General features: G+C 36.8%; 1 protein-coding gene across 3 annotated transcripts in view; it reads left to right on the top strand.

Annotated features, from left to right (window-relative positions):
• Positions 1 to 26975, top strand: part of VPS13C (vacuolar protein sorting 13 homolog C) — a 171484-nt gene that overhangs the window by 64620 nt on the left and 79889 nt on the right. For all 3 annotated transcript variants that reach the window (XM_040969557.1, XM_040969556.1, XM_040969558.1), the window contains 14 exons: positions 1476 to 1555; positions 3226 to 3285; positions 5684 to 5843; positions 6567 to 6683; positions 9124 to 9227; positions 9419 to 9586; positions 10353 to 10657; positions 13046 to 13193; positions 14512 to 14620; positions 21845 to 21981; positions 23505 to 23661; positions 25369 to 25448; positions 25974 to 26033; positions 26648 to 26798. In XM_040969557.1, the coding sequence (XP_040825491.1) occupies positions 1476 to 1555; positions 3226 to 3285; positions 5684 to 5843; positions 6567 to 6683; positions 9124 to 9227; positions 9419 to 9586; positions 10353 to 10657; positions 13046 to 13193; positions 14512 to 14620; positions 21845 to 21981; positions 23505 to 23661; positions 25369 to 25448; positions 25974 to 26033; positions 26648 to 26798 (1836 nt within the window). The remainder of the gene's footprint in view (positions 1 to 1475; positions 1556 to 3225; positions 3286 to 5683; positions 5844 to 6566; positions 6684 to 9123; positions 9228 to 9418; positions 9587 to 10352; positions 10658 to 13045; positions 13194 to 14511; positions 14621 to 21844; positions 21982 to 23504; positions 23662 to 25368; positions 25449 to 25973; positions 26034 to 26647; positions 26799 to 26975) is intronic.

Below are 26975 nucleotides of genomic sequence, written 5' to 3'. Positions count from 1 at the left end.
CAAATAGCCAATAGAAAATATAGCATATGAATCACTCACATTAATATTCATATTAAATAATAAATATATGAATATGTTAAGTATTAAATATGATAAAGTGTATTAAACATATAAATATGTATATTAAAGTAGATAATGTTATTATATCCCTCATAAGTATACATAAACAAAGGCATGAACTGGTTATGAGGTACCCATGGCTGCATCACTAGTAAAGTGATTTGAACTATATTAAACCCTTGAAATATTATTCCTAGGTTCTTTATTCTCAACCAGTACAATTTGTTGTTTTATGTTCCATATAAGTTGCCTTAATGTAGTGAGTATCATTTCTAATTTACATAAAAGTATGATTAAATATGAAGACTGATTAAGTGACTTACTCAGTATTGTGAATCTCATGAATGGTAAAGCGTAAGTTTTCTCTCTGGACTTCTCATGTGGAAAGCCTTATGCTTTCTATTAAGCAGTGTTTGCCTCTAAAAAGCAGTACCAGATTATGCAGATAAAAATGACTGGTTAAATCAACTCTTAAAACATTTTTTAGTTTATTCATGTCAGTGTATATGGTTTGTCTGATGTTTGACTCATGAAGAGATTGATGAATCTTAAATGTTTTATTTTATTCAACTACAAATGTTTTTAAGTATTTTAAGTGTTTTTATTCAAATATAAAGGCCTTTATAATTTTTATTGTTGAAATTAAAATATACTTTGGTTTAGAACGAAAATCGTATTTATATCTTAGTAATTTTCTGTTGATACTGTGATGGAGTTTGTTGTTGTATTGATGGAATGGGTAATACATTTTCTAAACATTTCACTTAAGGAAAGCTATGCCATTGTAGGTCAAGAGAAAATTTTCAGCTATCTCAGGTGCTGTGGTCACAGAATTGCAAATGATAAGGGTAAAATGATGAATAAATCACTTACCCCTCCTCAGTTTTTAGAGGCTGTGCTTGGTACATCTCCAAAGCTTCCTAAAGGGCATTTGGGAGTATCACTTTATTGATAAAAAGAGATTCAATAAATGGAATTTCTGCTTGTCCAGCTTCTGTCTTAAATATTGAAGTGAATTAGTATTCTGGAAGGATGGAGTTTTTAGGATTTGTATTTTTTGATTCTTAGACCTTTAGTCTCTCATACTGTGTGACAAATGCACAAATGGTTTTAAAAATTCATAGAAAATCTTGATTATTTTTGAATGTATTTGTGAAATAAAATGAATATAAATCTGTATGTTTTTACATAAACATTAGGTGCTTTAGGTAGAGAATTGAAATGATGTATTTATTTAGTACTGATGGCCATAGCATTAATAACCATTCATATATATGTAGGTATTCTGTGAAAGGTTAAATAGCAGTTGTCTACTTTCTTTTTTTTTTTTTTAAGAAAAAAATTACCTAGAAAGTTCAAAATTGTAAGAGTAATGTATCTGAAATACACTTTTCCCTTGTGTTTCTTTAATCTAGGATCCAAAAAGAAGCCTCTTCATTTGATTAGCTCTTCTGATAAGCCTGGACTGGATCTTTTGAAAGTAGAATATATTAAGGTAAAGACCATAGATGTGTTTATTGTATACTTTATGCTTCTGAAGAATAGATGACATCAGTACATTATTGTAGTTTCGGGGTATATGCCAGCTTTTTTAATGATTGGGATTTCTTGTATTGCTCACTTGTATACCACCTTCTTCTTCTTCTTCTTTTTTTTTTTTTTTTCTGCTTAAGTACGTGCTTTTTAAGAATCTACTAAACTTCTTGTCCCCAGAAATGGAAATCAGGAAAAAAGTAGAAGTCACATACACCTTTTATCTTGTGGAGTATATTTACCCCAATCAATCATCAATCTATCCACACATTTACATATAGAGTTGATGTGCTTTGAGTATCTTATATTGAAATGTAAAGGTCAGATTAGATCATATTCAGAAGAGAGCTGCCATGATTGAGAGGGACACAAAAATAAATGAGAATTGCTAAAGGTGCCGATTCTATAGAGCTGCATTCAAGGTCATTGACCAACCATTTGCTGAGTATCTGAGTATCTGTAGTGATAGGTACTAGGTGATACAGAGGTGGAAAATACTTCTTGTTCTCAAAGAAATTTAGCACTTAGGTACACAGGTACACTAAATATAGTGTGAGGGGCTGGCAAGTTGTGCTGGCATCCCATATAAGTGCTAGTTCTTGTCCCAGCTCCTCCACTTCTGATCTGGCTCCTGGAAAGGGAGCTCAAGATGGCCCAAATATTTGGATGGAGTTCCTGGCTCCTGGTTTTGGCCTGGCCCAGCCCTAACCATTACAGTCATTTGGGGAGTGAACCAGCAGATGGATTTGGATCTCTCTCTCTCTCTTTATTGCCTTTCAAATATGTAAGTCTTAAAAAGACACTATGACTGATTCTTGCATGAGGAAAGGCACAAAATTATGCATCTTTTTAGTTTGAATTTACAGTGTTCTCAAAGGGCAGGGGTAAGATTAATATATTGTAATTATAACAGATAGATTTGAAAGTGCTTGAAAAGCAGAGAAGTTTTTATTATTATTTTTATTTTTTTAGAGAAGTTTTTTAAATTCACTTACTCATTCCCTGGATATTCAGAGAGCCAGGGCCGAGGAGGGCCAAAGCCAGGACCCTAAAATCCCTAGGAGTTTCCCATTTGGATGGTGGGGGCCCAGGTACTTGAACCATCTGCTGTCTTTCAGGAAGCGTTAGTGGGAAGTTGGATTGGAAGTAGAGTAGCACTTTAATTAGACCCAGGGGCATCTTCGAATATAACTTAACTTGGTGCATCATAGTGCATGTCCCATGGGAGATAGATTTTTGATCTCTTTAAGTACAGATTTTTCAGAGATTAAGTTTATAAAGATATGAGGTTTCTTTCATTGAAGATAGCATAAATCACTTGTGCCAGACTCCATAGACAGATTTCAGTGTTAGTTCATGGATGAAATAGAATAACTTTTACCTTCTTGCCTTCTGAGTTTACCCTTGTGATATCTAACTTCAGTTTCTCGTAAATGAATGTTCTCTCCTGTTTGAGGAGACTGCATTGGCACTTTTATAATAAATAAGTTATTTAGATGTTACTTTAAGATAGTGAATATATATTAAACATGGAATGTATATAAAATGCGTTATAACTAAGTGGGAATAAAATACATATCACAAATAAATAATTTACTTTCATCTTAACTTTAGAATTTTTGCTTATTTCAGGCTGATAAGAATGGACCTAGTTTTCAAACCACATTTGAAAAAACAGAACAAACATTTAAGGTAATAATTATTTTGAAAAGGGGGGAATGGTGTAGATAAGGGAATTCTGATTTACAAAGAACCAACAGGGTTTTAAACAAAACAAAACAGATACCACCAAATCATGCAGGAGTTAAAAAGTATATGAAATAGCAGGTTGTGATGTTGAGTATTTTTGAAGCCACATTACTTTGATAGTAGCACAGAGGAGTAGTCAAAGTGTATTTGTGGGTTATATTAAAAAGAAAACTGGCGGTGTGTTTTAGATTACACTTATGAGGTATGGGAGAATGTTATACTGTTGTTAACTTTTTATTCTAGATTTTATATTCATTCCTGTTTTGAGAAAATAAAAATTATTTCCTATGAACAATTTTTAAAATTTTGTGTTAATTTTGTAGTAGTAACCTGTTTTAAAGGTTGTTAATAATTGCATAGTGAGTGTGCATATTTATGGGGTAGAGTGCAACATTTCCGTACTTGCATACAATATATAATGGTTAGATCAGAGCAGTTGCCATATTTGTTACCTCAGACATGATCATTTCTCTGTGTTGTGGATACTCACAAGTTTCACTAGATTCTGGTCAGTATTTGCTTTTGAATGTAGTTATCCTGCTGTGAGGTAGGGTGTTACTAGAAGTGCTTCTTACTATCCAGCTGCTCTCCTGCACAGGAATCACCCTCTCTCCCATCCTGCCCCCCAACACCATTCTCACGTTCTAGTAGTTACTACTCAATTCTTCTGTGGTTTGGCCTTTTAGCTTCCACATGTGAGAATGTGTGGTATTTGTCTTTCTATGCTTGGCTTATTTAATTTAATATGTCTTCCAGTTGCATCTGTATTCCTCCAAATGACAGAATTTCACTCTTTTTATGACTAATCAATATATCCCATTGTATATAAATGCCATTCTGTCACTGGATACGTAGGTTGTTATTCTTCTCTTGGCTATTAGGAATAGTACTGAGATAAACATTCACATCCAGGCATGTCTTCAGTGTTCAGATTTCCTCTTCTTTGAAGACATGTGCAGGAGTGAGATATCTCAATTGTGTGGCAGTTCTATTTTGAGTTTTTTGAGGAACCTCCACAGTTCTTCCCAAAATGGCTGGACTAATTGGTAGTCTTACCAACAGTGTATGAAAGTTTTGTTTTTTTCCAAATTCTTGGAAATATTTGGTTTTTTGTTGTTCTTTTAGTAATAATTGTTCTATCTGGATTACATGATACCATGATTAGTGGTGTTGGACATTTAGAGAAAACACATATTCTTGGGTCCAGTCTTGGGCCCAGCACCATGGCTCAATTTGCTAATCCTCTCTTAGCAAGTGCTGGCATGCCATATGGGTACCAGGTTGTGTCCCGGCTGCTCCACTTCCCTTTTAGCTCCCTGAGTATGGCTGGGAAAGCACTGAAGGATAACTGAACATCTTGGGACCCTACACCCACCCACATGGGAGACCTAGAAGAAGCTCCTGGCTCCTGTGTTCGGATCGGCTCAGCTCTGGCCATTGTGACCACTTGGGGAGTGAACCAGTGGAAGGAAGGTTTTTTTTATTTCTGTCTACTCTGTAAATCTGCCTTTCCAATTAAAAAAACTACACACACACACATATACACACACACATATTCTTGGAAGCAATTAGTGCTGCTATCTTAGCTTTTTAGAGTTACTGTTTTGCACAGACATTATTCCTGTAAGTTTTACTAGCACATTCAGTGTTTATTTTTAGAAAAGCATTTTGTAAATGGTAACTCAGTCATAATTTTGCTTTAAATGTTTAAAACTCACAAATACCACCTTGGAAATAATTTCTAAACATTGTAGTTCTGTGGCTTCATGTTCTAATATCTTTATATTCATAATAAATAGCCTACTAAAGCTCTGAGAAGCCTTATGTGTGGTGAATAATGGGCAGATGGTGAAGTGACTGTGAGAAGTAAAGTGCACAAGAAATTCTTAGAAAATTAAATTAAAAGATGTTTATTTTGGCACAAATTTTTTGAAATCTCTGTATATGGCAGGTGTTGAAAAAGGTTTTGGAAGATGCATATTATGAAATTACTATATAGATTCAAAATTCCTTTGCACCAAAACAAACTTATAATATAAACTTACATTTCAGTTCTTTTTCAAATAACTTTATTACTTACCCTCATATACTCTTTGATCATTATGCTCGAGAAATACAGCAGCCAGGGTTTCACGGTCCTCTAGGTGTTGCTGAAGTGTGGCAGAGTAACTTACTTTCTGTATAGTGTCTATTTAAGGGGTTGTGAAACTTTCTTCTTATTTTCCTTCTAGATGGTAGAAAATAGTGATGTCAGTTAAACTGGGAACTTTTGGGGTTTGAAATAGAGATTACAGGTTATAATTTACCAAGGAAACTAATTCTCTTTTAAAAACATTTTTAGGTGACCTTTTCATCTTTAAATCTGTTGCTGCAAACACAAGCTCTTCTCTCTTCAATTAATTATCTGACAGCCATTCTTCCATCAGATGATCAAAACACAGATATTCCCAAGGAGGTACAGATTTCAGCTGGGAAACAGAAAAATTCAACTCTGCAGAAAGGTGTGGAAAATGCTTTGTTTCTAGTTAACAAGGGTCTCATCCTCCAAATCTAAAGGAGGAATCTCAGGGAACATCTCATTTAGTCATTTAAATGTCACGCTCACCCAGCTACCTTTTCTTTAAATTAAATTGCTTACGGACAATGGAAGAGATACAAGGCAAACATAATTGGCACTTTTTTTTTAAATAATGCTTGTTGTTATTTTGTTGGTGGAACTGGATGTTAGGTGGGAAGAAGGGGAAGAAGACCTCGCATCTCAGTGGCTGGTGAAGGGACTCCACAGAGGGCTTGTCCCAGGTTTGATTTTGTGTAAGGACAACAAGACCTCAGGCGTGAAGGCAAAGGCTTGGAATGCTTGGAATGGCCTTTCTTTGGCTAAAATTATAGATTTTGAGTCAGAAAGAACTCACTTCAAATTCTGGCCTTGCTGCTTAGGCTTAGTAACTTTTGACTCTGTATTTAACTTCGTTGCATTTCACTGTCCTTATCTTACCTTATGTATTGTTTTTTCTTTTAAATTGTAAGTGTAATAAGTGTAACATATTTCATCGTTTAAAAATGTGAAAATGTATGGGGAGGAAAATGTATTTGTATTTTTAGAAATTTGAGAATTTTATGATTTGGTAGAATTGTATTCACTTAACATGGGGAAGAAACCTTAGCAGGGTTTAGATTTCCTGGTTTCTCTGTGATAGAATGCTGTTGTTTTTTTTTCTTTTTAGTGATTGTATCTTCTAAAGACACAGATTACATTGGCTTCAGGCTGTTTGCCAAGCTGAATGCTTTCTCTGTCGTTGTTTGTGATGAGAAGAATAGTATTGCTGAAATCAAGATTCAAGGTAAAAAGTTCTCCTACTATTAAAAATGGTCAAATTTAAGATTTTATTTCACTTCGCTGCTAAGGTATGTGTATATACATATATATACACACACATACATATACACACATATATACATATATAATAAATAAATATGTATTAGATAATATATTACAATATATTATGTATTAATCACATAATAATATATTACATGTAATAATAAATTTATGTAATAATATACACATTACATAATATACTTGATATAAAATATATTAAATAATATGTATGTGTGTATATACATGCTTATTAGCTTATTTTTACTTGAAAGGCAGATTTACAGAAGAGGAAAGATAGAGAATGCTTCCATCATGTGGTTTATTCCTCAGATTGCTGTTAGGAGCCTGGAGCTTCTTCCAGGTCTCCCACATCAATACAGGGAACCAAGAATTTGCACCGTCTTTCTCACCTTTCCCATGCACAATAGCAGAGGGCTAAATTATAAATGGAATAGTCAGGACTCAAACCAGTAACCATATGGGATACTGGTAATCAGGCAGAAGCTTAACGTACTATGCCATAATGCTGGCTCCAGTGTTAAGGAATATGTAAAAGGAGAGCCCTGGGTTCTGAAAGCTATAATAATGCTGTTGGATTGTGTGCTGTCATCTCTTTGTGATACAAATATGGGTTACAATCTGACTCTCTAGTCCAACCCTACATTCACATTGGTATTTGAGACCCTTCTGAGAGTCATCTAAGAGAAGGGGTACTCATGTCAGTATAAAAATGCCACTGATGGGCTGGGATATGTGGCAATACTGAATTCAGGTGAAATTCTATAGATACACATTTATCTGCTCTGCTTTATTTATATTTTTCATCTTTATATTTATACATAATTGTATATATTTGTACACTATGTTTTTGTCTTTATTGTATGTTACAGGAGGCAATCTTGTATTAAAGAACAAAACCAATGAACTTACTATTTTCTTTTAGGCAAAAGCTGCACCTCTGTTTTCTTAGACCTGTTTTTACCATATTACTGTGATCTGGAAAAGCCAAAGAATGTTTTACATGTTTAATGAAATCAGCTAGAAAACTAGAGGTTTTTCTTTGCCCTCTCAAAATTGGAAGTACATTTGCTAGTCTGAATTTGATTTGTTAAAATTTTTTATTAAAAGATTTATTTATTTGCAAATCAGAGTTAATAGGGAGGGAGGAGAGATAGGGAGAGATTTGCCACCTGTCACTTTACTTCTCAAATGGCTGCAATGGCTGAAGCTAGGAGAGCCTTTGAGGTTTGCTACATGGGTGGCCTGGACCCATTCATGTGGGCCATCCTCTACTGCTTTCCAAGGCCCAGTAGCAGGGAGCTAGATTGGAACTAGAGCAGGTGGGATTTATATTGGCACCCATACGCGATGCTGACTTCAAAGGCAATGGTGTTACCAACTACATCATAATGCCAGCTTCTGATTTGTTAACTTTTGTAGCTGTTGTATGAATGATTCAATGTAAAGTATAAAGGATTTAGGTAAATCCTGAGATAATATGTTTGTACCAAATATCTTTTCCTCCAGGTGAAGATTTTGAAAAATTTTTGTTTATTTATGATGGAGGGAAAGGGGGAGGGAGGAAACACACACACACACACACACACATGCAAATACACATATACACAGAGAGAGAGAGAAAGAGAGAAGGTGCTTCTGTCTGCTGGGTGACTCCTCAAATGCTTGTTGTGACAGCTTTGGGCAGAACCAAAGACTGAGCTGGAAACCCTCCCAGTTGGGTGGCAGAAACCCAGGTACTTGTGCCACAACACTGCTTCCCAACGTATTTTCTGGAAAGTTCAAATTAGGACTCATAGTCCAAGCACATAGAAATGGGGTCTTGGTACTTTTTTTATTTGTTTGTTTTAAAGATTTAATTTGTTTTATTTGAAAGATACAGTGATAGAGAAAGAGATCTTCCATTTGCTGAGTTGTTCTCCAAAAGGTCTCAACATCTGACTCCGGGTTAAGTCAGGAGCCAGACCTCCTTCTAGATTTCCCCCAGGGTGGCAGGGCTGGACCACTTGAATCCTCTCTGCTGCTTTCCCAGCATATCAGCAGAGAGCTTGATCAGATTCAGCGCAGCCTGGCCTCAAACCAGTGCTCAGAAATAAGGGGCAAGAAGTGGCTTTTCCTGCTCTGCCACAGTGCTCGCCCCAGGTACCTGCTTGTCTTAACTGGAATAATAACTGTTAGGCTAAGTACCCATGTGAGATAATGATATCTTAATTAGTTTTTGTTTCAGTGCTTACATAACTGAAAATATCTGATGTATCAACTTGCTTATAAATTCAGACAATGCTATATTTTAAAAAGATAACCTAAAATTATACCTTACAAAGGGAAAGGAATAATTTATTTATGGAAGATATCTGTTATTAAAATAATACCACATTTTCCCCCAGGCCTTGATTCTTCCCTCTCTCTTCAGTCAAGTAAACAATCACTGTTTGCCAGACTGGAAAACATTATTGTCACAGATGTGCACCCTAAGACAGTACATAAAAAAGTAAGTCATGGTGAACAGTTTGTATTTTTTGGTGATTTAATGTGAAATTCAGCTTTAAAATATTCTACTATAAGATTAAATATATTTCAGTAGAAAAATGTTTCTATTAAGATTATAAATATAAATTCTTTCCTAAAAATCTTTTGTCATTCTCTTTCTGGAAAAAATACATTCATATTTCTCTTTTTTAGGCTGTGTCAATAATGGGGAATGAAGTTTTTCGTTTTAACCTGGATTTGTATCCAGCTGCTACTGAGGGAGATTCCTATACTGACATGTCCAAAGTAGATGGTGTGGTATCACTGAATGTTGGCTGTATTCAGATTGTCTATCTTCATAAATTTCTTATGTCACTCCTGGTAAAATCATTGTTTATTTATTGATTTTTGAACTTAGAAGTACTTAAGTTGGATAGTTCTGATTGAAAATTAAACATGTTTGGAAGTTAGGGTGGGCCTAGTTTTGATTATAGATGATAGGTATACATGAATATGGAGATCAGATCCCTTTTAACAGTTGAAATCAAATTTGTTTAATGGCTCTTGTCTAGAACTGAAATTGTGTTTACTCAGTTGACTCCCCCTGCTTTTCCTTAGCCATATAACATTAGCCTTTGCCAAGTTGCTTATAACTATGGTAGAATATTAGTCATATTTTCTTTATTATTATTATTTAATTGGAAAGTCAGGTTTATAGAGAGAAGTAGATACAGAGAGAAAAATCTTCTATCCCATGGCTCACTCCACAAGTGGCCTCAAAGCCAGAGCTGAGCTGACCCAAAGCCAGGAGCCAGGAGCTTCTTCCAGGTCTTCCATGTGGTTGCAGGGTCCCAAGGCTTTGGGTTGTCCTCTCCTGTTTTCCCAGGCTACACTGAGGAAGCTGGAATGGAAGTAGAGCAGTCAGGATATGAACTGGCACTCATATGGGATCCCAGGGCATGCAAGGCGAGAACTTTAGCCACTAGGCTAACATGCTGGGCCTAGTCATACTTTCTTAACGTTAGGGAAATAAGGATCAGCCAAAAATTCCTCTGTTGCAATAAAAGTTAACTTGTTCGAGAAGAAAGTGGTATTATGACTGATATTCCTATTTTCTGTTAATTCTCTTTGGTGGTTTATGTCACAGAACTTCCTGAACAATTTCCAGACAGCCAAAGAGGCTGTGAGTGCTGCCACGGCCCAGGCTGCAGAAAAGGCTGCCACAAGCGTGAAAGATCTTGCCCAGAGGAGTTTCCGTGTTTTGATCAACATTGATTTGAAAGCACCAGTTATAGTCATCCCACAGTCTTCTGTTTCCACCAATGCAGTTGTGGTAGATCTTGGATTAATCAGGGTTCAAAATAAGTTCAGCTTAGTGTCTGGTGAAGACTCCTTGAATCCTCCCATAATTGATCGAATGGATGTGCAGCTAACAGAACTGAAGCTTTCTAGGTATGTTTTTTTCGATATTATGGGTTTAAGTATTAAGATTTCTCATGGAATTTTATGGTTATTGAAATTCATACCTAAAATATGTGTATGACATCTAACTTTTTAAGATTTTTTTATCTTGAAAAAATTTTAAACCTTTAGAAAAATTGCAGAAATACTGTACATGTGTACATATCAGTATACATACGCATCCTTCATGTAGACGGTTCCCATTTTCTTTTAACCTACATACAACCATGTAATTCAAAATATTTTTAATTTTAAAAACAGATTTCTTTGTTTTTATATGAAAGAGTTGCAGAGGAAGGAGGGAGACAGAGGATCTTTATCTGTTGGTTCACTCCCCAAATAATGACAAACAACCAGAGCTGCACTGGTCTCAAGGGGGAATCAGGAGCTGCTTCTGGGTTTCCCACGTGGGTATGGGACCGAAGGACTTGGGCCATCCTCCACTGCTTTCCCAGGCACATTGGTTTGGAACTGCCATGACTCAAATCGGGATCCATATGGGTTGCTGGGTGCTACAGAAAATTATCCTGGTGAAGAATTATAAGGTGTTTTAGGAAATATTAACTGCTCACCTTACTGTTTTTTTCTCTTAAATATTTATTATTGATTGATCAGTTGCCTGAAGTCATAATGATAGAAAGAAAGCAAAAGAGATCTTCCTTCTTCTGGTTCATTTCACAACAGCCAGGGAGGGCCAGTCTTAAGCCAGGAACTGGGAGCTCCATCTGAGTCTCCCACATGGGTATCCAGGGGCCAAATACAATGGTGACAGAGTCGTCACCAATTGCCCCCACTGTGCACATTAGGAGAAGGCTGGGTTGGAAGCAGAGCAACTGAGACTGTAACTGGCACTCTCATTTCAGATTACAGGTGGTGCAATAGGTGGCTTAACCCTCCTTGCCACAGTAGCTAGCCCTCCATTGTTCTCTTTAGTATTTGTACCAACGTATATATGAGGGACTTTCACTAAGGTCATGGAGAAAGTATATTCTGAACAAAAGCTGTGCATCCACTTCAAACATTTTGGCAACAAAGTGAATTTAGCTTTTTATCTTTTGTAGTGTTTATTTGAGAGGTTAAAAAATAGAAAAGGAGAGAGGTCCCATCCTTTGGTTCACTCTATAAATATCCACCATGGCAAGGTCTGAAATGGATTGATGCAGAAAGCTAAGAACTTACCCCATCTGTCCAGTGGGGGTGGAACCCACTTACATGAGCCATCGCTTGTTACTTCCTAAGATCTAGAGTGATGGGAAGCTGGAATTGAGAGCCAGACTGGGGAGCAAATTCAGGCATGCCCAGTATGAGAAAAGGCATCTTAACCACTGGATAAAATGCATCTACTCTTAGCTCCCAACATTTGATTTTCACAAACTTTTGGGAATTCGCTTGTGTTAGATTCTGAACATCTGTATTTGATTATTTCTCCCATCTCCTCAGCATTGAGAGTTTTTTTTAAGTTTGACTTTTCAAATGTATTTTTTTTAAAGATTTATTTTTTATTTTCTTTATTGGAAAGACGGATATACAGAGAGGAGAGACAGAGAGGAAGATCTTCCATCCAGTGATTCACTCCCCCAGTGAGCCGCAACGGCCGATGCTATGCCGATCCAAAGCCAGGAGCCTCTTCCGGGTCTCCCACACGGGTGCAGGTTCCCAAAGCTTTGGGCCATCCTTGACTGCTTTCCCGGGCCACAGGCAGGGAGCTGGAAGGGAAGCGGGGCTGCCGGGATAGAACTGGCGCCCATATGGGATCCCGGGGTGCAAGGCGAGGACTTAACCACTTGCGCCACCGCGCCGGGCCCCTCAAATGTATTTTTTAAAGATTTTTTTTTTTAAAGGCAGATTTACAGAGAGTGAGAGGAGAGATACAAAAGATATAGATATCTTCTATCTACTACTTTACTTCCCAAATGGCTGCAACTGTTGGAATTGGGCTGATTAAGAGCTTGGAACTTCTTGGGCGTCTCTGAAGTGGGAGCGAGGGTGTAAGGATCTGGACATCTTTTGATTCTTTCCCATGCAACATTAGCAAGGAGCTGAAACAGAAGTGGACTAGCTGAGATCCAAGTCATCTCCCATATGGGATGCCAGTATCTGAGGGGGAGGCTTCATCTTAACCTGCTGCGCGTGGCAGTGGTGCTCACATGTCTGTTTTTAAAGAAAATTTTCCTTAAACAGTCCTTGTTGTGTCACATGTTTAATCTAGCCCCACTATTTAATTGCAGATTAAGTTAATTGTGAGTTGAATTTTGAAAGCATTCAGGCAGTACTGTTTCAAGATCTTTAGTGTAGGAAATAACTGCTTGATCATAGTTATTTTAATATTGCACCCGCTCCCCTCATTTATGTACATTTGTCACTTTTGCTTTGCATCAGGACAATGATCCAACCGGGCATCTCACATCCTGATATTCAGCTGTTGCATCCAATTAACTTAGAGTTGTTTGTAAATCGGAACCTGGCTGCATCTTGGTACCACAAGGTACCTGTTATGGAAATTAAAGGGCACCTTGATTCAATGAATGTAAGTATTAATCAATGGAACTTGAAATTTTATTTGGTTTTTTTTTTGGTATAAATCCAAATGAAATGAAGTTTTAGTGAATGAAGAAAGTTTTCAGTGAGATGCCTAACAAATTGTTATGTTCAGGAAAGTCTTAAATGTTATTTAAATGCACATTGGTACAGTTCTGTAAGCAAATTGTTTGTCAATGTACTGTGTTACCTCTTAAAGTGTATACAAATATTTTATACACATAGATTTTTTTGGCAATATCTGGCTACTCCTGAGATAGTTACAAAAGTGAGAGAAATACTTATTTTTGTTGTTGTTGTTGTACATGTTATTAGAGGGTTTTTTGGTCATTGGAGTTACTGTTTTTTACAAGATTTTTTTTTTTTAATCTGAAATGCAGAAATAAAGAGAGAAAGAGAGAGGGAGAGGGCTTCATCTACACTGATTTACTCCCCAGTGGTGGTCACTAGCCAGGGAAAGGCCTGGTGGCATCTTGGGTCCTGCACCTTACATGGTGGCTGGGGCCCATGTTCTTGGCCTGTTTCCCCTACCTTCGCAAGCGCTTTAGTGGGCAGCTGCATCAGGGGTGGGACCGTTGGGATTCAACCTGTTTCTCTGATCAGATGCTGGTCTTGCAGGCTTTGAGTTAAACTGCTGCATCACAGTTCTGGTCTTAAGGAATTCTTAATGTTTAATAAGAAGAATTCATGTATTTTCTGAATTTGTCAGGTGTTTTTTAAAATTTTATTTATGTTTGTTTGAAATGTAGATTCACAGAGAGGAGAGACAAAGAGAATCTTTCATATTCTGGTTCACTTCTGAAATGACTGCAGTGACCAGAGCTGAGCCTCTCTGAAGAGAGGAACCAGGAACCTCCTCCAGGTCTCCTACATGGGTGCAGGGGCACGAGGACTTGGGCCATCCTACACTGTTCTCCCAGGTCATACGCAGGGACCTAGATCAGAAATGGAGCAGCTGGGACACAAACCAGCATCCATATGGGATACTGACACTACAAGCCGAGAATTAGCCTCCTAAGCCATGGTGCTGGTTCCTGAATTTATCAATATATAAAACTGTTCAGATTTTTTTGTTATAATTAATTTTGGTGAACATTTTATAATTTAAGTTTATGGTGGTAATACTGCTTTATTAATCAAATATTTCTGTACATGCTTTATCTTTGAAAATAGGCCTGTTGACATGAATGAAGAGTAGTGATTTTACTGTAGGATTATACTTTGTTTGGTTATAGGGAATTTATTCTGCATTAAAACTGTTCATTTAAAATTGAAATATATTTACCTTTTAATGTTACACTTCACAGGTTAGCCTCAGTCAAGAAGATCTTAATCTTTTATTTAGAATATTAGTAGAAAATCTTGGTGAGGCATCTGAAGACTTGGATAAAGTAAAGCCAAGAGTACAAGACAGAGGTAAGAGGTTGATAGCAGGTGGCTTAAAATACATGTCTATTTTCAAGTTAGTCAGAAAGAGAGACATTCATCTCTGCCCTTTAAATAAAATGAAGATTAAAAGGAATATTTTTGTTAATATTGTTGCCAGGCATTTAGTAAGTTCGTCCCTGAAGCATTTAGGATCTGAGAAATTTAACCATGTCAGTACAGGCAGTTTTACATGTTAACTGAAGATAAATAAGTGTCCTTAAAAGATCTAATATATTAAAAAAAGAAGAAGAAGAAGAAGCCACAAGGAACCTAGCTGGGTGTGTAGCATTGTTGCCTAATGATTTCCCATGTAAATTCTGGCAGAACTGTTCTTGTTTGATGAGAGGAAAGAGCAAGAACATTGTTGGAGAGGACTCTGGCAAAGCTGTGCTGGGTGCTTCTGAAGCTTTGACTAGCTTTCCCCAAGCAGACATTCCATTCATTGGTCTTCAGAAAGTCAGTAAGCATAATCTGTTGAGCATCTCAGAGCAATGTTAGCATGACCTTTACTCCTAGCAAACCCACATCTGCTTTGTTGGGACCACTTCCATCTCTGAGTGACCATTGGTTTAATTGTGCTTTTTAATCTTATTGGTAAACCTGCATTTCATCTCCCGTTACATTTCTTTAAAAAAAATAGACAAAAAACAAAACAACGTTAGGGTCTTGTTCCCATGTTTTAAAATTTTCCTTTGACAGCTGTGCTGACTGCAGTTTGGGTGTACCAGTTTGGGCAGTCATCATGTGGAAAGTTTGGTTCACTTAGTGTAATTGTGTAAGCTGAGTCTGTTGAGATGTCTATGTGGCTGCCTGTTTATACTCATTGTTGGTCCTTTTTAATGGCACAAACAGGAACAGACGTAATGTTTGTGTCACATATTGAAGCTCCTGGGGACTTCATGTTCAACACTGTCTTGTCTCTTCTCAAAAAAAGCTATTCACGTGTAAATTGCCTGTTTCTTTGGAACATTGTCCCAATAAACTTTTTGTGGAGTAATAATGGTTTCACCATTTTCCTTTCCAAGTTTCTTTATCAATTTGGTATTTCTTCTTGTTTCCTTTTTTAGCAGAATTCATGCTGTTCTGAGAGGGACTTTATTCAAACTGATTTCTTACACTTTCAACTGACTCATACTAGATCTTGTGCAGATAAGTTGTAGCAAGGTATTGTGAGTGTATTTGGGTACAAAAGATTTTGGAATCAGTGCATGATTTTTCACAATAAAATTTTCTGTGAGGTTTTGTTTTTTAAGATTTACTGATTTATTTGTATCTAAGATTAGAGAGAGACAAACAGACATCTTCTATCCTTTAGTTTGCTCTCCAGATGGATACACTAGCCAGGACTAAGCAGGTTGAAGTAAGGAGACAGGAGTCTGGGACCATCTTCTGCTGTTTTTCCCAGGCTGTTAGCAGGAACCTGGGCCAGCACTAGAACAGCTGGAACTCAAACTAGCGCACGTTGTCACAGGCAGTGCTTTTACCCATTGCACCATGTTGGCCCTCCTGTGAGTCTTTTGAAGACATGTCATATAGCACTACCCAGCACCATATTGTTGCCCTTTTGTGTCAGTACCAGACATCCAGCCTGTTTTCTGATATTCTAGAAGTACCTGTCAGCCTAAATTGTAACACCATGGATGGACTAGTTTTGCCTCTTCTTAAATTTTACCTACATAGCATACTCAGAATTTATTTCTTGATGTTTGACTTTTGTTGAACATGTGGTAGGGTTTGTTCATGTTGTATATAGCAGTAATTTGTTTTGGTAGAGTATTCATTTTTCTGTGTGAATCAAAATTTGTAATTCTTTGTTGTTGTTGCATGCTTGGTTTGTGTCCAGTGTGTTTGGCTGTTGTAGTTGTGCGTTGTACATTTCTTTGGGCTCTCTCTGTTCCATGGTTTTGCTTTCTACAGTTGCAGTTACCCAAGGCCAGATAATGTCTGAAAATATGAACTGAAAAATTTCAGAATCAAACATGGTATAGGTTTTAAATTGTGTGCAATTTTGAATAGTATGAAATATTTTATCAGCCTGTTCTGTTCAGCTGTGATGTGAGTCATCTCTGCACTATTCATACTACTCATGATTGTCCTGTGATGGTATCTTAGTGCTATGTTCAGGTACACATGATGGCCCTTAATGATGGTCCTACAACAACAGTGGTGATGTTGCCAATTTTATATAGAATATTGTTGTAACAATTCTATTGTATTATTGTTAATATCTTGCTGTGTCTTCTTTTAAGCTTGATCTCACATATATACAAAACATACTTTAAAAATTTTATGGAAAAATTTAAGTAATGCTAATTTTATCCTGGTGCAAAAATTCTTGAAATTCATGTATATGAGTAAACTACTGATTTCTTCAGGCTGCTGAATTGTCTCTGTTTTCATTTGGAGGCAGGAGTTTAGAAGCAATAGCTAGTAACAGTATGCTTGAGTCTATTGAAGTTCATGAAAAAGAAGTGGCAAGCACCTTATTTCAAGTTATACAACAACCATTTTAAGAAAAAGTAACTGCTCAGTTTAATGAGAAAAATTTTTTACCTTAAGGTAGTTGAAGTGAAAGGAGAAAGTACTGAGAGAAAACCTTTTGTCCCCTTTCTTCTCACTTCTTTAAAGTCTGTTATCAAGTCTGCTTGACTTAGAGCAACTGTAGTTAACTTTAACAGTTTTTTCTTTTTTCTGAAAGTACCATAGAATGATGGAGTAATCGTTATTTACAGTTGCAGTGGAACCCAGTGTCACTGATTTTGTCTCACACACCTGCAGTTAAAATAATTCTAGAGAAGAGCCAGTGGAAAGTAACCAATGTTGCTCTTGTCATCAAATGGAAAATAGATTCTGAAAGTTAGTTTTACCTATTAACTATTTTGTTTTTACCTGCTCTAGCAATATTTTCATTGAAATTTTAAATTGGGACATCAGTTACAGACTGAAAATTTCTCCAGTTCTAAACCCAATTAACCCTCAGTCCACTGTATGTCTTGTGAACTCTTAATACAGAGTATTTGGGCAACATTGTAGTTTGGTGTCAGTAAGAATATTTTAAGGAAGATAGTTTCCATTACTGTTGTTGTAAAAGTAAATTGATATCAATTGACCATTTTGTTTTCTGATGGAATTTTTTGCTGGGAAAAAGAAATAAATGGAAGAAAAATTGTTTGGCTTTTATTTAAATTTTGATTATTAATAACATAATCAAATTGTATTACACAAAATGAAGAAATACTTTGAAATTTCTTACCTATCAGCAGTGTATTAATGTTACAAGTATTTCTTATTCTGTCACTATTTTGAATTGTATGTATTTTTAAATTTAGCAATTCTGATGCACATACAGTGGTGCCTCACCATGGTTTTCATTTTTTCCCTGACTACTAATAAAGTTGAGCCTTATTATATGATTATTTACTATCTGCATATCTTTCGGGATATTGCATTTTAGTCCTAGTGACTGTAATTTTTATTGAGGTGGTCATTATATTTCTTATTGATATGTAATTGATTTTGTAGTTATTCTAAACCTTTAACAAGCTCTAAATGTCACGTGTGAGTTGCTACATGTACAGAAATTTCTTCTGGCCTGTGGTTTGCCTTAAACTTCCTTACTGGGTATTTAAATGAAGAAAATTTAATATTTGTATTACATTTCAACTTACTATCTTTTTAAATCAGTGCTTTTTTGTTTCCTACTTAGGAAATCTTCACCTATTTTAGTAATTGTTTTGTATTAACAAGGTATTTACTGAACTTTCCCTCATTCAGAGTATTTCTGGAGCTTTCCTTGTTCACACTATGCTTAGGAACAGTGCTAAAACAAGATGGCAGTTAAGAAATCTTGCTCTATGTCTTGTTTTCTCAAAGATAATAATTACCAGTGGCTGCTGTCTGTGCTTCTGCTCTTGTTTATAATGCAGAGTTCCTGCCTGTTGCATTAGTGGTCAAGATAATAAATGACGTAGGGATATTGAGGGGTACTTGAGAATGGAGGCAGTAATGTCAGATTTAAGAAGTTGACCACCAGTTGCTATTTGCTGGGCAGTTGGGCAAGTTCATAAACCTTTCCAAATCTCTGTGTTCATCATTGGATGATGAATGATCCAAAGATGTGAGATTCTCCAGAGGCAATTCATGTGCAGCCCTTATCATAGTATCTGACACCCGGGTGTACATGACAGCAAGAAATAGCTGCCATTGCTTTTATGTGTTACTGTTTATAAAGTTTTACTTCATTTTTAGGGTGAATCTCAAAAAAAAAAAAAGTCATGGAACTTTGCTTTTATTTTTAGGCATGGCATTTAAAAGGCCTTAATCTCCCCACCCCTTCATGCTTGTTACTTGAGAATCCTCATCATAATTAACAATATTTAAATCCATTCCTTTTGTAGAACCTGCCACATATGATCTTTCTGTTATTTTCCACACTTTTTAACCTTTTTCTCTTGGGATGTCTGCCGGAGTCCAGCTCCAGCCGAGTTCGGAGCTCGGGAAGGGTGCGTGGAGTCGGCGATAAAGAAAGACACAGACACAGACATTTGGTGCATTCTCACAACAGCTCAGAAAGAAACTGTCCTTTTTATTTACTCAAAACCCTTCTCAAGCTTCTGCACAAGCAACTATTCTATTTTTTTCTTTTCAAAATTAAGGGGGCATGTACAGACATTTGATCATTCCGTCTGCACTCCAAGGCTAAGCAGGTGCTCCTAAAGATAATTTTGCAAAATACTGTATTCATATTCTTCAAAGCAAGCTATTGTTTATTCTTCAACAGTAGCCATGGAGCAACAGCCAGGACTCCAAGGCCAAGGCACATGCGATTATCTGCTAATCAGTAGTACTTTCCCACCACATTTTTACTTCTACAATTTACCCATCATTTAATGGGAAAATAGGTTATAAGGGAAAAAACCTAAAATCTAAAATAGAAACTTCAAATGTTAAATCTCCCTACAACTATAGACCCCTACAACCCCATAAACAATAAGACAATAATCAAAAGCATTTTTCTTTAATAAAAGCATCCTTAATTCCTCTAGCTAAAAATTATAAAAGCAGCTAAAACAATTACATTTTCTATGTTCCAAAAAAATTGCAAAGACAGGCTAGCCTTTGAGATAACAATAACTATATTTATTGCCATAGCAGTTTCAGTTCTCACTCCCATCACTTGTATTAATATTTAGGATGTTTTCAAGCCCCTTCCCAGAAGGTGTGCTATATGTCTGGGCCCGATTTCAGGGCAATAGGTAGGTACACAATAAGGTGTCCAGAAATGGCATGGGTTTAATTGTGCTCCTGTGTGTAAATTGTCAAAGGCCCACTCACCAAGATATTATCAGTGACACTAACTCTCAAGCTCACGTTGGTGATAAAAGCCATCCTACAGGGGCAAACAATGCCTCAATAGATTACAGAATTCTTAGTGGGGTGCTTGAGTGTCCATGCAGCCAGGGGGTAAAACAGCGTCAGGGTGGTCAGAGAGAAATCCTGCCAAACAGCTGGAAGCTCCCCCGGGCCCTGCCAAACAGGGGAGCTGTTCTCTTCACACCTTTGTGCCATCCACACCTACCGCACGGACCCCAGCAGATGTCTTCTCTTTGGAAGGAGGTCCTTCCACTGTACTTGCATGATACCTCCCTCTATTTTTAAGATCTACTTACTTTTATTGCAAAATCAGATATATAGAGAGAGGAGGGGAGACAGAGAGAAATATCTTACATCCAATGATTCGCTCCCCAAGTGACCGCAAACGGCCAGTGCTGCAGAGATCCAAAGCTAGGAGCCAGGAGCTCTTCTGGATCTCCCAAATGGGTGGAGGGTCCCAAGGCTTTGTGCTGTCCTTGACTGCTTTCCCAGGCCACAAGCAGGGAGCTGGATGGGAAGCGGGGCTGCTGGGATTAGAACTGGTGCCTATATGTGATCTTGGTGCATTCAAGGCGAGGACTTTAGCTGCTAGGCCACCGTCCCGTGCCCAGTACCTCCCTCTTTTAAAAGTTTCTTGATGTAACCATAACAGTGACATACCTTAACCTTGTGTTTCCTGTTAGTTTTATATTGTTTCCTAACATTTTTCTGCTTCATATGGTCTGCTTATTTTGTTTGTTATTTCAAAGCTATTTGTCCCTTTAAAAAAATATTTATTTTTACTGGAAAGGCGGATTTATTTATTTATTTTAAAGATTTATTTATTTATTGGAAAGTCAGATATACAGAGAGGAAGAGAGACAGAGGAAGATCTTCCGTCCGATGATTCACTCCCTAAGTGAGCGCAATGGCCGATGCTGTGCCGATCCAAAGCCAGGATCCAGGAACTTCTTCTGGGTCTCCCATACGGGTGCAGGATCCCAAAGCTTTGGGCCATGCTTGAGTGCTTTCCCAGGCCACAAGCAGGGAGCTGGATGGGAAGTGGAGCTTCCGGGATTAGAACCGGCGCCCATATGGGATCCTGGCGTGTTCCAAGGTGAGGATTTTAGCTGCTAGCCCATGCCACTGGGCCCAAGGAAAGGCAGATTTAGAGCGAAGGAAATACGAACAGAAAAATCTTCCATCTGCTGGTTTACTCCCCAAATGGCCTCAATGGCCAGAGCTGAGCTCATCCAAAGCCAGGAACCAGGAGCTTCTTCCAGATCTCCCACATGGGTGCAGGGTCCCAAGGCTTTGTTTGGGCTGTCCTGTACTGCCTTTCTAGGCCACAGGCAGGGAGGTAGAAGGAAAGTAGAGCTGGTGGGACATGAACTGGTAACCATATGGGATCCCAGCATATCTAAGGTCAAGAATTAGCCACTGAGTCATCACACTGGGCCATATTTGTCACTTTTTAAAAAAGGGGTTAATTTTAAAGGAGGAGTGTGAATGAGAGAGAAGTAGAGATATTTTTGATTCAACCAGGGATAGGCAACAGTGAAATCAAGTCAGAAACTCCATCCAGGTCTCCCAAATAAGTGACAGGGACCCAAGTTCTTGGACTATTACCTGCCTTCTTCCTAAGCCTCCTTTCTGATGCAGGCTACTGGCATTAGCACATGATTGTTTAATCTTCTGGTACAACACCTGCCCTGGTATTTGTCTCTTGCACTAACCCATACATTTTCCTAGGGCAAGAACTATTACTGATCTGTGGATTTTTAATGCCTACCCCTTTAACTAATTCTGGAAAAAAAAATGTGAATGGAAGTGAATGTGTTTTCTTTGATTGTTCTTCAGATGAAGTTAAAGAGCCCCACGTGACCTCTGTACCCCTTCAAGGTGTGTCTACCTCACAGAGCACTTCAGCAGCTGGAATGGCAGAAATGAGACCAGCGGACATTGTCAGCATGCTGCTGAATTTTGAAGTTAAAGAGGTGTGTGCATATGTAGATTTCAGTTGTTTTTGCAAAATAAATAAATAATAGAGATTTAGAATGATATCTGTTAAACGTTGGTAATTGATATGGATAATAATGTCTTCTGTATGCTCTTTACATATAAAATTTGAGTTTGTTAAGAATGATGTATTTGAGAGAGATCGTATTTCATAGGGAAAATGGTAACAATTCCTGTAGTGTTGTTGGCAGTGGTGCAATCAGATATCACATAAGAAAGATAGAAGTGGAAAACAGTGACAGAGAACAGGTTTGCAAGTATTGGATGCTGTTAGTAGTCAGTGACAGGATGTCTATACCTTTTGGAGGAGCTAAATTGTTACTTTTCTGGTTTCCATCCATAGAATCCTGAGGAAAAACTAGGTGGGTTTTTACTCTGGTTTATTCACATGTTCAGCAAATAACCACTGTCTATGCCAAGTGCTAATGATACTTAGACTCTTTAATAAGAAATTAATTAATTGAGCTTTTGATAAGTGTTACTATTAAAAATTTGTTTAATGTCTGTGAAGGTTGTGATGTTGATGGTAGAGAAGGAGCGTTTACAACGAGACGGGAAGGATTTTCTGGAGGAATCAACATCGGAGTTTTGTTTGTGAAGGAAAGTAAGAAGTAGAAAAGGATAGAATCAGGCAGGGGCCTGGGATGACATTCCCTCCAGTCTCTTCTTTATTAAATTCTGTGTAGTGCTTTTAGTGTTAACTTTTCTGAACAAAAATAAACTTTTGAACAGAGTTGCTCCTTTTTAAAATTTGAAGTACCTGGGTTTTTTTGTTGTTTTTAAGCTTTGATAACCGAAACATTGATTGAGAAATCATTCTATTTGTAAATTTGCTTAATTATCATAAATACATAAAAAGCTTTGAAGTCATTTGTAATATTTTTTGTAGTGCTTATTGCAAAAGTTCCTTTCCTTAGGACGGTGGTTGACTTGGAGGCAAAAGCAAAATATGCACTCATATCAGGTGTAGATTTGGCTTAGTCTGAAACTGTCTTTCCAGTTGTTCCTACATGGGGAGCGGATGCTGCTAGCACCTCGTGTCTAGAGTCCTGGTCACTGCTGGACAGCCGACAGTTCACAGCACTACTCTTGTTGTGAATCTTTGCCAGTTCATTGTCAGTAGGGCCAACATTAAGAAACCCTTGCATTAGAGGTTAAAACTTAGCTGTTGGTCTCATGAGCTTTCTCGTGAAAGGCTACTCATCTAACTAGAATTTCTGGGGATTAAGATGAACTACCCCTTCTCTTATCATGCACCTGTCTCCCCTCTGTCTCCTCCTGCTTTTGTGCTTTGAAATTCATCAGAATATAGTGATGTTGCTTCAAAAGTCTGATTTACTAAATATGCCTTCTGAGATAGGAATAAGTGGTTTTCAGGCACAAATGAAAGCAAATATCTATATTTCATCAGTCTCTTGGTGTAATATCCCTGAACGCCTTTCAATTTACTCTCATTATGTATTAGTAAAGTATTTGTGATAATTTTGGTACATTCTTTTAGGTTGTCATTACTTTGATGAAAAAAGCAGAAACGAAAGGAAGGCCATTACATGAACTAAATGTTCTACAACTTGGAATGGAAGCTGTAGTAAAACCTTATGACATGGTTGCTAAAGCTTACCTAAAAAAAATTAATATGCGATGCTTCGATTTCACTGGTAAGTGGTAGTAACTATCATCTGTGTAAACTATTCAATAAGCCGGCAATGCTTACCTTTTAAAGAGCACCATAATCATTTCATTTCATAACACTGATACTTTATTTGATAGTTTAAAAATGCATCATCTTATAAACCAGCAATAATACATCATTTAAGCTAAGAATATAGAACACTGAATGAAACATTATATCTGCAGTGTCAGGATTTATAAAAGGCATCATTTCATTATAACTTTGCCATGAGTACTGGCTTCATGAGAAATCTGAATCCCAGATACAGATCCTAGGACTCTTGAAAATTTTTTTATTTGTTATTGTTTATTTTTAAACTATGTGAGTTTTAAATTCTTTTTTGATTACACTAATACATTCTTGGGAAGGGCAAAAATCACGTAAAGGTTACCTAAAAAGGTAGAAAAAAAACCAAAAAATTAAAATTTCAATGAAAAATATTAAATTACCTAGAATTCCCTTAAAGTAAATATTAGTTTGTTGTTTGATAGCTATATACTGGTTTTTCATTTTGCATTTTGTCTTACTTTTTCTAATTTGTTGATATGAAAGTTTTTTTTTTAATTTCTTATTTTTCATGATCAGTTCCTTAGGCTCGGGGATTTCCCCATCCCATTCCTTTCCTCTCTGCTGTTTCCCTCTATATTGTAACAATAGTTTAGTCCCTTAATAGTCACAAGTCCATCATTCTGCTATTTAAGTATCCTGATATTGTAGGTATAGAAAATGGTGTAAAATCCAGTATTCTGGTGTCAACATATATTTAATAATTTCATTGGAAGTCCATTTCTTTTTAGAGAGAGATTTATTTCTTTTTATTTCAAAGTCAGATATACAGAGGAGGAGAGACAGAGAGGAAGATCTTCTGTCTGCTGATTGACTCCCCAAGTGACCACAATGGCTGGAGCTGTGCTGATCTGATTATTCAGAAATAGAGATGCTTACTGCAGTGTATCTCTACTTCATGGTGTACTTGCCTTCACTATACAGTTCTTCAAGATAAATACATGTATGCACATGTTCACCTATGTATCTATTGATCTTGTATTTTGCAGGAAGGTTGCCTTATATCAGAGAGAACATATGATATTTGTCCTTTTGGGATTGACTTATTTCACTGCGCATTGTGGTCTCTAGTTGGGACCATGTTGTTGCAAATGGTAGAATTTTATTCTCTTCAATGCTGACTAGTATTTCTATTTTTTTAGAGATTTATTTATTTTATTGTAAAGTCAGATATGCAGAGAGGAGGAGAGACAGAGAGGAAGATCTTCCATTCTTTGATTCACTCTCCAAGTGGCCCCAACGGCCAGAGCTTAGTCATTCCAAAGCCGGGTGCCAGATGACTTTTTCAGGGTCTTCCACGCCAATGCAGGGTCCCAAGGCTTTGGGCTGTCCTCAGTTGCTTTCCCAGGCCACAAGCTGGGAGCTGGATGGCAAACGGGATTGCCTGGATTAGGACTGGTGCCCATATGGGATCATGGTACCTTCAAGGCAAGGAGCCCAATTGCTAAGCTACTGTGCTGGGCATGGGTCATTTTTATTTGTCTTTTAAAGCCAGATTTGTGGAGGCATCATGTATATTCAGTTTGACTCACCCTTCTTAGTATATAATTCTGTGAGTTTGAAAACATGCATATATTTCACTTGTTTAAGAGACTTGATAGATAAGTTTTATCTTGTTTCCTACTAGACTCTGATGGAAAACCTCTTCATATTATTAGCTCTTCTAATATAACTGATGAGCCCCTTTTGAAGATGTTAATGACAAAGGTAGGTAGTTTTATTTCTATCATTTTCTTATACTTTAATATGTGTAGCTATAGCTATTTGTCTATCCCGCTTGTATTTAATACATCGACTTCTTTTCCTCTAAGATTTTTCTTTCTGAATTAGTTGGTTGAAGTTTATTATGGAAGTGTCTAAAAACCTGGAAACTTCATTAACCCTGTGTTCATAAATGTGCCTTATGTTGTTTGAATAAATTAAAATTCACTGTAATCTAAAATTAAGTATGTTATCATTTAGATATACTATCATTTTCCCTTGTGTTTTAGATTATTAGCATGGCTAAACTAGATATATAAGGATTTCCCTCAGTAGAATAAGGGATTTGAAGCTTATGTTTATAAAACTTGGTAACTGCTTGTGTTGTCAGTTTTTGGGCATGTTCTTCACCATTAAGAAACTGATTTTAGTTGTTTTAAAAGTATGCTATTAAAGGGAAGCTTATGTGCTTTTAATTGTGTGAATATTTAATGTTTGTAACCTGGTAGTTTAATTCTCCACTTTTTGCAGGCAGACAGTGATGGACCTGAGTTTAAAACTACTCATGACAATACTAAACAGAAGCTGACAGTAAGTCTGTTATGTGAATGATTAAATACGTCTTCATAGGTGCTTTCACTTGTGAGACTGAGTTCTAGTATTAGAACATGGGCCACAGTACTAACTGATCTAATTTTGTAGACAGAATTGAAATAAAATTCATGCAAAAATGTGATTGATTCCTACAAGACTGTTTTTAGGATGCGAATTTGTTATTGCTTACTAAGTAAGCAAATAATACATTTTTACTTGGTGTTTTGTTCACTTTTGTGTGCTGTGGTTATTGGAACAGTGTTGTAGAAGCATTGACTGAATTGTCTTATGTATTGACTTTAGGATGAGGATAAGATTAAGCAGAAGAATAATGCATGAACTTGAACATACATTGCTCTCAGTCCATTTGAGCAAATGTAATTGGTCCTAGAATCATCTGAAATGTAGTTGAAAGGATTCACAGTACTTACATTTTAACTTAAAGCTCATGAAGTTTTGTCGAAGTTACAATTATAGTCGTATATTAAGGACTATCATTGTCGAGTGCAGATTTTTCACAAAATTAGAACATTGTTTTGCTACCTGTGTATGTGTAAGAGTAAGGTAGAAATGTTATAATATCTGTAATTTGCCTGTTTTCATTGTTTCAGGTTTCATTTTCATCCTTAGACTTAGTGCTTCATTTGGAAGCTTTACTTTCTTTAATGGATTTTTTATCGTCTGCTGCTCCATCTGCTGCGCCTTCCTCCTCTGAGCTGAAACCACTTGCAGAGGAGTCCAGAAGTGTCACACTCAAAACTGGTATTAATGCTTGAGTCATTGTCCCCAACTTTGTATCCAAGATTTAATCAGCATATAGGCACTTAAATTTTTTTAACTATGACACTAAAGTTGAACTGACAAATTAGGTTAGTTTCAAAAGAAAGCAGATTTTATCCCTCTGGTATCACACGAAATTTAGTGAATAATCAAAAAGAA

Source organism: Ochotona curzoniae, unplaced genomic scaffold (assembly GCF_017591425.1).
Source record: "Ochotona curzoniae isolate NIBS_2020 unplaced genomic scaffold, NIBS_Ocur_1.0 scaffold_4701, whole genome shotgun sequence".
In the NCBI taxonomy this organism is placed as follows: Eukaryota; Metazoa; Chordata; class Mammalia; order Lagomorpha; family Ochotonidae; genus Ochotona; species Ochotona curzoniae.
Note: the sequence above shows the minus strand (reverse complement) of the source record. Positions and strands in the feature narration are given on the sequence as shown.